The 15,317-nt window shown below is 46.9% G+C and overlaps 1 protein-coding gene across 3 annotated transcripts in view; it reads right to left on the bottom strand.

The window, feature by feature from the left end:
• Positions 1-15,317, bottom strand: part of GCLC (glutamate-cysteine ligase catalytic subunit) — a 53,212-nt gene that overhangs the window by 16,543 nt on the left and 21,352 nt on the right. For all 3 annotated transcript variants that reach the window (XM_066359184.1, XM_066359185.1, XM_066359187.1), the window contains exons 2-4: positions 8,234-8,346; positions 6,561-6,743; positions 1,533-1,646 (exon numbers count right to left, since the gene is read on the bottom strand). In XM_066359184.1, coding sequence (XP_066215281.1) covers positions 1,533-1,646; positions 6,561-6,743; positions 8,234-8,346 — 410 coding nt within the window. The remainder of the gene's footprint in view (positions 1-1,532; positions 1,647-6,560; positions 6,744-8,233; positions 8,347-15,317) is intronic.

Genomic DNA, 15,317 nt, shown 5'->3' with positions numbered 1-15,317 from the left:
ATTTTGTAAAAGAAGAATTTGAACAAATACAAGTAAATGAATTGCAACTAATTTTGAGGGCACTCTATAGATAACTTATGTGGCTCAAGATATTCAGAGGGACCCTCTCAATGAGGCTTTGCATTGACACTTCCCTGGGCGCTCACTCAAGAAGCCCCCTCTCGCTGCGCAATCCCTGCTTCCCCCATCCTCCTCGGAACTCACAGATCAGGTGTTTGGAGTCTGCCATGGGCTGGTCTCACGGTGCACGTTTAACACACTTCCCATGTTAACCAAGGCTTTAACCCAACTTGAGTACTTGCTCTCCACAGAACCCCAACACCTCATTACTCCCACCCCCAACCCGCAGCTTTAATAGTGCTTATTCCTCCAGACCTGCAATGTCTGATCCAGAAGCTACCAGGCCAGTGTGGCTACTGAGCACTTGAAATGTGGCTAGTCCTAATTAAGCTATACTCTGAAGGTAAAACACACAATTTACGATTTTGATAATTTAGTGCAAAAAAGAAATTATTAATACTTTTAAAATACTGAGGTTATGAGCTGAAATAGTATTTTAGATATGTAGGGTTAAATGAAACATTACAAAATAAGTCTACATTTTTTATTTTTAATGTGGCTACTAGAAAATCTAAGACATTGTCTGTGGCTTGCCTTACAATTCTGTTGGGCAGTGCTGCTGCAGACTAAGCTTAAGTGCCACCTCTTCCGGGAAGCCTGCTTTGATCCCCAGTAGAAACACCCTCATTTCTCCAAAGAGTACACCTGGTGCTACCATTTTTTGACAGTTGTAATCTATCTTTTCTTGTAGCTGAACAGCTCTGTTTTCCCCTTAGCATACTATAACATCTGAAGTTGTGTAAACTATGTCTACAAATCTTTTGTCTCACCCAGAAGACTCTGCATATGGCAGGTGTGCAGGCCTCTTTAAAAACTGATGCTGAGAGGTCCTAACTTTAGATCAGGCCCCTCAGTTCAGGACGATGGGTGACACTCAAGGTACAAAGCCAGGATCAGACTGATGTGAGCCCCGAAGCAACTTAAAGCCCAAGAATTAAACTACAAATCATGTACACACTTTACCTTACTACCAAGGGACACAGAGTGGGGTGAGTAGATCACAGATATTGGTGGTAGCTCACAGGGGAAGAGAAAAGTAGAAATAACTAGGACAGAAAAGAATCTACTCACAAAGAGAGAAAGCAGAGGCTAAGTTAGTGACTTGAAGGTGAGTTAGAAATGGGCAAGTGAAGCCTGGCACGAAAAGCAACAGTCAAGCAGCCCTGGGGGTACTGAGCACGTAACGTGTGTGTGTGTGTGTGTGTGTGTGTGTGTGTGTGTGTGTGTGAGTGAGAGAGAGAGAATGTATTTATATATACATGTATACCGTCTGCTGTCCTCTCTGGTAAATTTCACAAGGAGCCAGAATCCAGTAAATGCTCACTAAGGATTCCTGGGCAGGACTCTCACGCTCTCAGAAGGCAAGGATTTGAGTGAGGGGCACCTGTGTTTAAACACAAAGCCATACTCACCTGAAGCGGGGGTGCTTGTTGATGGCTTCATCAGGAAAGAAGAGGGACTTGGAAGCGCCTCCTTCGACTGGGCTGGGTTTGCACTCAGGCAGCGTGAACCCAGAACAGCCTAATCTACAACAAATTGAAGAACTAAATGGATAGGCTTTTTCATCAAAAGTTAACTGTGCCTCGCCATCACTGGAGCTGCTAAAATAGCTCGTGTCTATTATGCCCCTTTTCAGCAGGCAAGCACACTGATGTTTTGAGAATACAGTGCCCCACGACAACCACTTCCTTGTATTTTCTTAGTCACCAAGATCTCCTTTTGTGATTCCAGCCCTTTAATGACCTTATCTGAGAACTTCCTTTCGCTCGCGGTCTACACCCACTTACGCAGTACCCAGCTCTTCATTCCACAGCAGTGACCCACAGCACAGAGGTCCCGGCTGGCCCGTGGTCACATCCGCTGTCATGGGGCATGGCTGCAGGGGCTTCCTCTTTCACTGCTCTAAGCTCTCCGCTCATCTTCTGACCCTGAACACAGCCACTGCCCGCAACCTCCTGCTAAGGTTCTTCTGAATGAGAAAGGGGTCACCAGTGTTTTGCCTCCACAGGTCGCCTCACGAATCCCTCAAGATTAAGTAGTGTCTCCACAGGTGACCCCATCCACCCGAGATCTCACCCTAAAGTCTGAAAGCCGACCCTACTACCTATCTGACCTGAAGGAGCTTTCATTCCGACTCAGAAAAGGAAGCTCTGTGTGTACCCCTGAACGTACAGCGCCAGGTCCGCGGCCCTTGTGGTGACGCCGGCGGTTCTTCGAGTTAAGAATGTTCAAGTCATTGTTAAGTGTGCTGCGAAGGAGGACGAAGGCTAAGAAGTTACTAAGAACAAAACAAAGGAGGCTCTTGTCAGGGCTGTAGAGCAGTGATAGGAGGTGTCTGGTTGAGAGCCAAGACTGGACCCAGACTTATTTTCAACCCCTCCCTTCTATAACTCGAAGTACCTGTTGGCTCACCACTCTCCTGTGACCAGCAACTAAATTTGCTGATCTTACCTAAATAGAAAACAGTCCCGGTTGCTGGGAACTCCTGCCCCTATGTGCTGTGAGTCTGCAACCTTAGGAAAAGTCCTTTGGGGGAGTGGCGAACTTACACCTGGGGAATTCTTGGCCAACCAGAACTAGCTGACCTGGCAAGTGAGAACTCAGATCTCTAGCCACCTACAACACTGCTTTTCTCCGAGAGCCGTACTCTGCAACAGAACTTCCTGCAACGACGGGTGGACACTGGTAGTCCCTGCGCTCACACCGCCGTGGTCGTCACCAGCCACGCGGGGCTCCTGAGCACGGAAGAGCAACCAGGGTGAATGAGGAACTGAAGTCTTCATTTTCTGTACGTTTGTTAAATTTAAGTTGTCATATGACCATTGTTTTGGACTACAATCCACACTACAGTTCTGCCTCTCTACAGAGAGAAAAACCATACTATTTACACTTAAGAAAACAAGTGCTATTTTTACTCTTGATCTCAAAATAAAACTTTATTTATCATTCACTATCGATGAAAGTAAGGTGAGGCTTCTAAAGCTAAATATTATTCTTATTCCGTTTGCAATTTCAAAAATACCTTCCCATTATAAAACATTTGGCTAGGCTTTAAAAAACAAACAAACAAGATTTTTTAGAATAAAACTTGTCTCAACTGTCCTTCAAATCTTAAAAAATGGAGGTCGGGGTGGCAACTGATTGATATAGAGCCATTCTTACAAGATAAAAGACACATTAGGTTTAATCAAAAATGTTCCTTTGTGGCCCACTGCCACAATACTACATATTTATACATTCTTGAATTTTAAATTATAAGATAAAACAATTCCGGTTTATATTACAAACCTCATTTTTAAAAAATTTGCTAAATGAGCCTGACCTGTGGTGGCGCAGTGGATAAAGAGCTGACCTGGAAATGCTGAGGTCGCCGGTTCAAAACCCTGGGCTTGCCTGGTCAAGGCACATACGATAAGCAACTATGAGTTGATGGTTCCCACTTCTCCCCTTGCTTTTCTCTCTCACCTCTCCCTAAAATCAGTAAAAACTTAAAATAAAATTTAAAAAAATGTATTAAGCGAAAGAACCCTCTAATGTTAAGAGATAAAATGGAAAATTTAAGAATTTTTCAGTATACTGAAACTTGTCAAATGACATCTGCAACCTACTTCTGCCTTTATTATTCTAAATTTCATTATCATCACTTCAACAGCCCTGACATCTCCTCTCGCCGCCCACAGGCTTGCTGGTTTGCCATCTCTTGATCCACCCACTTTCTCCACGTCCACCAGCCCCTCCCATCCAGGCCCTGCCGCCATCCAGGCTCTGTCACCTCCGTGGGGGGGGGGGGGCTCCTTCTCTCCCCTGGGGCTGCAGAACCAGACACCGTGCTGTCCACCCAACACATCTTCCCAAGGCTTCCTACTGCTTTCAGGATCGCGGCCACCATCAGCCCCGCCAACTGCCTAGTGTCGCCTCACCCCACAATTCCACTGCATTCTCAGGACCCCCGAGTCCTTCGGGTCGACTCACCCTAGGACTTGTGCCCATGCTGCTCCCTCTCCACTCATGTTCAACTCCTTCTAGAACTTCAGACACCGCTCCCATCATCCTCCCTGCAAGAGGCCTTCCTCTGCCGTGCAGAAGCCATCACCAAACAGGACACTCCGCTGCACGCCCCTTCCTCACTCACTCCCTGCCCAACTCCACATGCACCGGACCTGTGGGTATGATGACTCTTCTCCTCTCCCACTAGCTCCAGGGAGGGAGAGACTGCTACGTCCACTCATGATCTCGTCTGCTCACTGCATGGTTCTGGCATGGAACAGACCCTCAGGTGTCCAAGCGAATGGCAGTCATGACTTATCTCCTGCTTCAAACAGTGGGGCAAAGGAACATGCCAGTTCTCTTCTGAGCAAACCTGCCCACCCTCACCCAGCCGGGGTTTTTGTTTCCGGCAAGGAGAGCGGAGCGGCCTACACGAATAGAATGAAGGCATCACCGAAAATAAGAGACGGTTTCTCAATATTTGATGTGTTGTTTAAGGTTTCAACTATTTAGATGTGACAATGGAAATTTAAAAAATGAAAATTCTCATTCAAGTAATCTCCCTGAGACCAATGGTATGACTCTGACTGCTTGTGTTGCTCATTATGGACATTTATCATGAAACAAAAAAAAAAGTATGAAAATAGTTCAAAGTGTGTCAGGACATAGAAACCAATACACACAGCTCTTCTGAACTTTGAAGACGTAACCTTACCTGTCACACTCTGACAGGTTTATAGCACAGACCAATCAGGCTGACGATCTGGTAGAACTGTATTCTTACCCGTCGGTCCTAAGTATGTATGATTGTAGCATATTATGTCCCTCATTGTTAGCTAAGAACATAATCTCACTACTGATATTTACTTGATATTTATTTATAAACTTTTAGCCATTACTAGATTTGATGACAAATCTAAAATTTTTTTTCAGCACAATACCCACATGACCTAATGGCCCCCTCCCTGTTCACAGTTAATAGGTGTCGGTAGTGCCCTGGGGCACTGATGCCAGCCCTTCAACGGGTGACCCTTTGACTGGCCACCAATATCACCATTTGCTGGTAGGCAAACAAACACACGTGACGGTGCAACTGTTACAGCCGAGTGAGGATGTAGTCACACTGACAGTCACAGGGGACTGGCTACTGCACACAGGTCAGACCTGCGGGGCAGCAGGGTGTGCTGCTGCTGTCACACTGACAGTCACAGGGGACTGGCTACTGCACACAGGTCAGACCCGCGGGGCAGCAGGGTGTGCTGCTGCTGTCACACTGACAGTCACAGGGGACTGGCTACTGTACACAGGTCAGACCCGCGGGGCAGCAGGGTGTGCTGCTGCTGTCACACTGACAGTCACAGGGGACTGGCTACTGCGCACAGGTCAGACCTGCGGGGCAGCAGGGTGTGCTGCTGCTGTCACACTGACAGTCACAGGGGACTCGGCTACTGCACACAGGTCAGACCCGCGGGGCAGCAGGGTGTGCTGCTGTCACACTGACAGTCACAGGGGACTGGGCTACTGCGCACAGGTCAGACCTGCGGGGCAGCAGGGTGTGCTGCTGCTGTCACACTGACAGTCACAGGGGACTGGCTACTGTACACAGGTCAGACCTGCGGGGCAGCAGGGTGTGCTGCTGCTGTCACACTGACAGTCACAGGGGACTGGCTACTGCGCACAGGTCAGACCTGCGGGGCAGCAGGGTGTGCTGCTGCTGTCACACTGACAGTCACAGGGGACTGGCTACTGCGCACAGGACAGACCCGCATGGCTGCAGGGAGTGCTGCTGCTGTCACACTGACAGTCACAGGGGACTGGCTACTGTACACAGGTCAGACCTGTGGGGCAGCAGGGTGTGCTGCTGCTGTCACACTGACAGTCACAGGGGACTGGCTACTGTACACAGGTCAGACCCGCGTGGCAGCAGGGTGTGCTGCTGCTGTCACACTGACAGTCACAGGGGACTGGCTACTGTACACAGGTCAGACCCGCGGGGCAGCAGGGTGTGCTGCTGCTGTCACACTGACAGTCACAGGGGACTGGCTACTGCGCACAGGTCAGACCTGCGGGGCTGCAGGGAGTGCTGCTGCTGTCACACTGACGGTCACAGGGGGCTGGGCTACTGCGCACAGGACAGACCTGCGGGGCTGCAGGGTGTGCTGCTGCTGTCACACTGCTGACCAGTCACAGCTGTCCTCCTGGTCTTTCTCACCAGGCTAGACGACCGCTCTCACCACAGTGCTCCGGGCCACGGCCACCCACCACGGCTGGCGTGCCATTTTTGCCTGTGACATTACAAAGCTCTAACATTATAGAGTCTAGCAAAGGCAGTCCTTTGAAGAATGACTGTCTGAAGTGTGAGAACTGCAGGGTCAAATGCTCGTCGTGATTTGCTCCCGTTATTACCCATCCCTCTGCCCTGGCTGCTGGGGCGTGTCTGTGTAGGAACTAACCTGGGAAATGAAGTTATTGTGCAAACAGCCTGATTTTCTTTTAATAAAGACGTCGCCTCCTTCCGGCGCTTCCTCATGTTGTCTTCCACGGTGTTGAACTCCGACATGGTCCCTCCGTACGGCTGTCCGGGCGTCCCTTCAATCATGTAACTCCCATACTCCGGTCTCCAAAGTGTAGGGTGGCTACAGAGGAAAAAAATCACCCCATCTTACTCTTTTGCTGCAGTCTATTCAATGTTTAGAAGTCGGGTTTGTTTTTTTTTAAATTATCTAAAAATTTTTGAAACTATCAGGTATGGAGTTTAAAACCTCCTTTATAATTCCCAAAGGCCATTAATTTTTTCATAGTTCTTCAACTATGTAAGGCAGGGGTCCCCAAACTTTTTACACAGGAAGCCAGTTCACTGTTCCTCAGACCGTTGGAGGGCCGGACTGTAAAAAACACTATGAACAAATCCCTATGCACACTGCACATATCTTATTTTAAAGTAAAAACAAAATGGCAACAAATACAATATTTAAAATAAAGAACAAGTAAATTGAAATCAACAAACTGACCAGTATTTCAATGGGAACTAAAAATAAGACAGCCCCCGTCTTTTGGGGGTAAAATTAATATAAGACAGGGTCTTATAATAGGGGAAACATGGCGTGTAGTAATGTGGGGGGAGACTTTTGGGCAAAGGGAGGTTACAGGGGCCGTTCTGTTGTTGTACATTTGGGGGAGTATGGGGGCCATTGTACTGTGTAGTAATGGTTATAGTGCTTTGCCTTTCTTCCTACTTCTGCTGTTATGTCACACTGCTTCCGGTGACGTGGGGTGCCACAGCCGCAGACCGGATGTGTGTCATATAACGCGCTTCCAGAGCTGTGACGCATGCGTCCCACGTCACTGGAAGTAGTACTGTACGTGAGCTACGCCACATGCATCCGCATCCTGTGTTCCTCTCACCACCAATGAAAGAGGTGCCCCTTCTGGAAGTGCGGCGAGGATAAATGGCCTCAGGGGGCCACAGTAAGGGTTAAAAAAGTGCTGGATCTAAAATGTTGATAAAGAACTAAAACGCACACACAGGGCTCTCCGTGTCCCGACAGGCTGGTCCGCTCCACAGGAAAGGACAGGAGGCCTGGAGGGCTCTTTCAGGTCCACGCGCAGGTGTGACCTCACACGCAGCCCAGCAAACTCCAGTGGGAAAAACAAACCAGCGAGCACAGCCCAGGCCCCGCCCCTCTCTGTCCACTTCAATACGTATTTAAATAACATCCTGCCGGCCAAACAAAACCCTTCTGCAAGTTCTATCTTGGCACCATAGTTTGAGATCCCAGTAACACTAGGCATTTTTTATTTATTTTTTGTTACAGTTTAATATTACATAGTAAACAGGCTTTTTTATTGAGTTTTACTATTCTAAGTGCTTTCACATATTAATATTGAAAATATCAACACCCTACAAGGTGGATATTAACCCTACCCGACGGATGGGGAAACTGAGGCACAGAGAAGTGAAGGGACTTGCCTCAGGTTCCCCAACTATTAGAACACAGACCCCGGCAGCCAGCAGCCGGAGCCCGGGCTCCACACCCGCTATGCTCTCCGTCCCCTTCTCATCTGGGGAAAGAGGCTATTCTAGCAGTTCTAATAGTTTCAAAAACACCACAAGCCTTTAGCTTACTTTGGGTTTGTCCTTTCCCCCTTTTCTTGTAGACTTTCAAGAACTTCCTCTCCAGACAGGACCAACTGGACCTTTTCATTTTCATGGTCAAAAGACACCAACATGTACTCCACCTGTTGAAAAGAAGGAGACAGGGATGAACACCCTTCCCGACTGGTGCTCGGTGTGATGTCTAGAAGGCAAGGGGTGTGAAGGGCAAAGGGGACCAACAGAGACTTGAAACTCACATTTTCTCACATGACGGCACATCCAGCATGTAATAAGTGTCCGTTTGTATAACATGAAAAGCCGGAGAAATGGTCAATAGTGGCACTGTCTGAGGACAGGAATTCTTACGCCTCAATTCCTTCTTTCCCTGTTCTAATATCTATCTATCCCACAGGAAGGTCGAGATGCCCATTTTGACAAAATGTACTTCAAGAGAGAAGTATTCAAAGCTAAGATTCTGTAAATTACAGTTTCAGGAAGCTGCATTTTAAATATTTCTTCAGTTGGCTTACTATTGTATAAGCTTATGAAAGTGGTTATCTGGGCATTCTGATTAAGGTGCACTATCCTTACTAACTGGCAGGTAATTTGACACTGGAAGTCCCACTGCTGGAGAGTTCAATCGTGGACACATCAATATGGAGCAGTTATTTTAGTAGTCTCAGTCATCTAGTTTGGGTTTTTCAATAATAATGTAAGACAACTTCCCGACTCTGAAACCAGATCAAACTGACAATACAAGGTGTACCAGTGATTTATAACAATACCTGGGGGGAATTCTGATAAAAATCAAGAGTTCAATGCCAAAGTAAGACTTTTCTGGGCAGAGTACAAACAGAACCTACTTTTGTTCTCCCTGAAATCACATGCTTTAAGTCATGACTACTAAAAGCAACAGTGAAGATTATGAACCACTACGACTGAAATAAAACACACATTACCCATATGTAAGAGAAGGGCATGCAACTGGACCATGCAGGCAAACACTGGAGAGTACTTTCTGCACAAGACAGAGGAGGCAGCAAACGAAGGCCCCACAAGGCAGATCAGTACACAGATGTCTTTTGTTTGGCTAGCATAGTATTAGAATTACAATTTTTAAAAAAGCAAGCAACAATACATCCACTACCTGCATGCCAGCTCACATGTAAATCCAGATTCCCAGACTTAAAAGCAAACCCCAGGCCCTGGCTGGTTGGCTCAGTGGTAGAGCGTTGGCCTGGCGTGCAGGCGTCCCGGGTTCGATTCCCGGCCAGGGCACACAGGAGAAGCGCCCATCTGCTTCTCCACCCCTCCCCCTCTCCTTCCTCTCTGCCTCTCTCTTCCTCTCCCGCAGCCGAGGCTCCATTGGAGCAAAGTTGGCCCGGGTGCTGATGGCTCCATGGCCTCTGCCTCAGGCGCTAGAATGGCTCTGGTTGCAGCAGAGCGACGCCCGGGATGGGCAGAGCATCGCCCCCTGGTGGGCATGCCAGGTGGATCCTGGTCGGGCGCATGTGGGAGTCTGTCTGACTGCCTCCCCGTTTCCAACTTCAGAAAAATACAAAAAAAGAAAAAGCAAACCCCAGCAGCCCAGCACTGCGCTGCAGTCCTGCTTGATGAGGTCGGACTGCTCCCCCTGTGGGGGCGCACTGTGGTCTGCAGGGGCCTGGCCCTTACTTATGAGGACCTGCCCAGTCTCGGAAGGCATTTGAGCCAACGTCCCTATCACAGAAATGATCACGATCAAGACACTGTTTTGCCCTTCAGCTAAGAAATAGACTTTATAAAGGGGGGAGGGATGTTAGTCACTATAGAAAATAGCCTGGAAGGTTTAAACAATAAGGAGATAAGCTTTCTTTGTTGTTTTTTTTTCCTGTATTTTTCTGAAGCCGGAAACAGGGAGAGACAGTCAGACAGACTCCCACATGTGCCCCACCGGGATCCACCCGGCACGCCCACCAGGGGGCGACGCTCTGCCCACCAGGGGGCAATGCTCTGCCCCTCCGGGGCGTCGCTCTCTTGCGACCAGAGCCACTCTAGCGCCTGGGGCAGAGGCCGAGGAGCCATCCCCAGCGCCAGGGCCATCTTTGCTCCAATGGAGCCTCGCTGCGGGAGGGGAAGAGAGACAGAGAGGAAGGAGAGGGGGAGGGGTGGAGAAGCAGATGGATGGACGCTTCTCCTGTGTGCCCTGGCCGGGAATCGAACCCGGGACTTCTACACGCCAGGCCGACGCTCTACCACTGAGCCAACCGGCCAGGGCAAGGAGATAAGCTTTCAATTAACTTTTATTAGTTGTTGCTATGAACTGAATGTGCCCCCACAACCTCAAATTCACCTGTTGAAGCTCTTCATCTACAATGTAATGGTATTTGAGGGGAGGTCTTCAAGGTACTTAGGTCAGGAGAGTGGAGCCCTCATGATAGGATGGATTAGTGCCCTTCTAAGAAGGGATGAAACACGATCTCTCTTTTCACCATGTGAGGGCACAGCAAGAAGGTGGCCATTTGTAAACCAGGAAGAGAGCCCTTACTTGGAACTGAATCTGCTGACACCTTTGATCCTGGACTTCCCAACCTCCTGAACTTTGAGAAATAAAGGTCTGTTTAAACCACCTAGTCCAGGGGTCTCAAACTCAACTCGGCATGTGGGCCGCAGAGCAAGATCACAGCCGTTCGGCGGGCCGCACTAGGTCTACAAAAGGCAACTGTTACGCAACACTTTTCACTGTCACAAAACGACCAGAAACTGTAGTTTGTGGATTAGTCTGCAGGCCGCACAAAATTGTTCGGCGGGCCGCGAGTTTGAGACCTCTGACTTAGTCTACGGTATTTGTTACAATGGCCTGAACTGACAAGATATTATCAATAAGTTTAAGTTTTCTCCTTCATGCTTCTCCATTAGAACTTTTTAGTTAAAAAAAAAATAGTTGCCCTGGCCGGTTGGCTCAGCGGTAGAGCGTCGGCCTAGCGTGCGGAGGACCCGGGTTCGATTCCCGGCCAGGGCACACAGGAGAAGCGCCCATTTGCTTCTCCACCCCTCCGCCGCGCTTTCCTCTCTGTCTCTCTCTTCCCCTCCCGCAGCCAAGGCTCCATTGGAACAAAGATGGCCTGGGCGCTGGGGATGGCTCTGTGGCCTCTGCCTCAGGCGCTAGAGTGGCTCTGGTCGCAACATGGCGACGCCCAGGATGGGCAGAGCACCGCCCCTGGTGGGCGTGCCGGGTGGATCCCGGTCGGGCGCATGCGGGAGTCTGTCTGACTGTCTCTCCCTGTTTCCAGCTTCAGAAAAATGAAAAAAAAAAAAAATAGTTAAGACTACTTGATTTATGTACACAAACCATAAATGTGAGATTTGCACCTGTACAATTACTCAGTGTCCAATGCCTGAAACCTGTAGGCTACAGAATCAGGAACTCTCCCAATTTAAAGTACAGGTTGTTGTTAGTCAGCATCTACAGATCCATGATTCCCGAAAAACTAAAACATGATGGAGCAGGAAACTTTGTTAAGTCTTAGGATGGATATATGAATACATCATAGGTATGAGAAACAAATTTATCTCTAAATCAACAAGGTGAACTTTTCATTTATGGATCCTAATCTTCAAACCCATCATGCAAAGTAGCTATGATCACCCATTTTACAGATGGGCAAAGAGACTTAGAGATGCTGTGTAAGTTGCCCAAGGTCGCAAGTGTTGGAGAGAGGATTTGAACTCAGCACTGTCTGGTCTCAAGGCACAGCACACCTTGCTGCTAGGACTATAGAGGATGCTGGTCTTGGTTAGTGATAAACTTTTTAAAAACTGTTGTAAGCTATAGGGCAGGGAAAGATTATAATACTGGCTGAAAAATCTCTCAAGTTGATTAGGCCCCAATTTTATGAAGTGGGCATGACACTGTATCACAGTAGCTGAGATGTAATGTTATGGTTACAGATTTACATAGATGGGTCTGTCCATCTCTTAGGCCCAGGACAGAGTGCACGTGTGCTCTAGACCAGTGGTACCCAACCTTTTTTGGGCCACGGACCAGTTTAATGTCAGAAAATATTTTCACAGACCGGCCTTTAGGGTGGGATGGATAAATGTATCATGTGACCGAGACAAGCCTCAAGAGTGAGTCTTAGACGGATGTAACAGAGGGAATCTGGTCATTTTTTAAAAATAAAACATTGTTCGGACTTAAATATAAATAAAATGGAAATAATGTAAGTTATTTATTCTTTCTCTGCGGACCGGTACCAAATGGCCCATGGACCGGTACCGGTCCATGGCCCGGGGGTTGGGGACCACTGCTCTAGGCAGCATTCCAAACTCTCCTGGTTAGAAGGAATCTTCCTCCTTCCTTTACTGGTTCTGCCACATCTGCCTGAAACTTACTAGCTTACTGGCTTCCTGTCATTTACCATCACAATAAGCAAGAATTTCTGCACCAGTGTATAAACTAAACTGCAGTAACTTTTGTTAGATTCCTAGTTTTGAAATCCTTCGTTTTCAAAAATCACTCTTAGCCCACACTTTAGAGCAAGAGAAGAGCAAAAAGAATAAAAAGCTTAAACTCAGTTTAGGTTTTAAATATCAGCCAACTGGATGACATTTAAAATGCCAGCAAACTAAACTCTCCTTAATTAAAAAAGAATCAGCCATGATCTCATTAAGCAAATGAAACTAAAAACCATCAGAATATTTATCAATTGAGAAAGAAAAATAAACTTACTTTTGGATGAAATCTAAGTTGTTAGAAACCTGTACAACTCAAATGTAAGCATTATGGAGTAACTGCCCCTACAGTCAGTCACCTTGACCTTTCTGCACCAGGGCTCAAAATGGTTCTTTACCCTCTCGGCTTTTTGTTATCTTACTTAATCATTCCCCTACCAATTTCAATACATTTATGTTTCTTTCCGATTCTAGTTCATACAAACACTCAAATAATTAACTCAATCTTTTAGAGCCAAACTAGAGCTGAAATGGATTTTGTTTCAGTAACCTAGCGGTTGAAATTAAGTGATACAAGAAGACAATGATTTCCCAATATTAAACACCTAAAGCCACAGTAATTTATTTTACTATTTCTAGATTTTGTCCAGAAATTTTCATTTTGCATCCAAAGGATGAAAGGAAAAGATAAACAAAAGAGAAAATAACAGAACAGGATACAGCGGTCCTTCTGTACACAACACTGTACCAGTGTCCTGACTTGCGCCCAGAGGGACCACAACATCTATGTGCACTGCACACACACAACTCTACAAGAACATGCCCGAAGAGCATTATAAGTGGACTGTAGAGTGACTAATTCACATTTGTGTAATTAACACATCATTTAGAAGAAGCAAAAAATAGCCACTGTTCTATTCTCAGTGCACAGATTACAACACCCTAGCTGTAACTTAGGGACGCTATTTGGTGCCCATCAGTTATCTTTTTAAACGGGTGGAGAATAAGCCCTATAAAAATAACCTACCACTCTTGGTGAGACACTCATTTTTTTTAAATGTACACTACTGACCCTGGCCAGTTGGCTCAGTGGTAGAGGGTCGGCCTGGTGTGTGGAAGTCCTGGGTTTGATTCCCGGTCAGGGCACACAGGAGAAGCACCCATCTGCTTCTCTATCTTTCCTTCTTCTCTATCCCCCCCCCCCCCCCCACAGCCATGGTTTATTTGAGCAAGGTATTCCCTGGGCGCTGAGGATGGCACCATGGTCTTGCCTCAGGTGCTAAAATAGCTCGGTTCCTAAGCAACGAAGTAGCAGCCCCAGATGGGCAGAGCATCGCCCCCTAGTGGGCTTGCTGGGTGGATCCTGGTTGGGATGCATGCGGGAATCTGTCTCTCTGCCTCCCTGCCTCTCACTGAATAGTAAAAAAAACCCAAAACACTTTTTCTACAAATGAAAATCAAAATTCTTTACATTTCATTGCTAAAAGGCTAAATGGCTAAATTTTATCCCACTAAGGTAACAGGCACTAATATCTCCGAGCTGTACAATCAGACAAAGGCACATTCAAAAGCCTGTTATAGAGTTTACTGTTACAAAGTGTTGCTAAGAAGACCTGGAGACAATAACCCTCCAGTCATTTGCCTCAGGTCTGCACAAGCACAAAGTGCTTTATGTTCATCTGAAACTACGCCAATAAACATAATCTTCACTGAGGATGATGTAAGTACCCAGCACAATACTGAACATACCATTGACCATGAAATACTTGTGGCATTGAAGTTCAAGTTAACTGTTAATATTAACTGCTAATCTTAAAACAGTAAAAATTTTAGTATTTATGCTGTCTTTAAATGGCATTTACTAATAGTTTAAAATCAAAGTTTTTCCTTTTTAAAACAACAACAAAAACCATTCTGATACATTCAGGGAGCTTAGACTTTAAGAAAAGGCTAGACATTTTATAAAACACATTTTTAAATTTCTACTTTTTGGAGGTGAAAACAGTGCTTAGTTAGGAAAACAATCTAGTCCTGTAAGGCTCAGAAGAAAGTATAGCTATTACCCTAGTCAGAGACTTTACACTCTGAGGGAATTCCTTGTCTCCACTACCCTACTGACATTCAGAACTCAGGCTCTGAGCAGGCTGCTCCCGCACTGCTGGCTCTCCTCCAGGGGCCCAAGCCTGCAGTCCTGACTTCTGCTAGAACCAACTGCTGCTTCTCAGAGACCCAGTTTTCTCTTCACACTAACTTCAAAAAAGCCCATTGCCATTTTGAGGGTTAAGGCTCTAGTGAGAGTTTTATCTTTCTCTTTGTGTGTGTGTGTGTGTGTGTGTGTGTGTGTTTGTGAGAGAGAGAGAGAGAGAGAGAGAGAGAGAGAGAGAGAGAGAGAGAGAGAGAAACACAAACAGGAAGGTAGAGAGATGAGAAGCATCAATTTTTCATTGTGGCTTCTTAATCTCCTTAGTTGTTCATTGATTGCTTTCTCCTATGTGCCTTGACTGGGGGGCTACAGCAGAGCGAGTGACCCCTTGCTCAAGCCAGTGGCCTTTAGGCTCAAGTCAGTAACCATGGGGTCATGTCTATGATCCGGCACTCAAGCTGGAGACCTCAGGGTTTCGAACCTGGGTCCTCTACATCCCAGTCCAACTCTCTATCCACTGTGCCACCATCTGGTCAG

This window comes from Saccopteryx leptura, chromosome 1 (genome assembly GCF_036850995.1).
Source record: "Saccopteryx leptura isolate mSacLep1 chromosome 1, mSacLep1_pri_phased_curated, whole genome shotgun sequence".
NCBI classification, from domain to species: Eukaryota; Metazoa; Chordata; class Mammalia; order Chiroptera; family Emballonuridae; genus Saccopteryx; species Saccopteryx leptura.
Note: the sequence above shows the minus strand (reverse complement) of the source record. Positions and strands in the feature narration are given on the sequence as shown.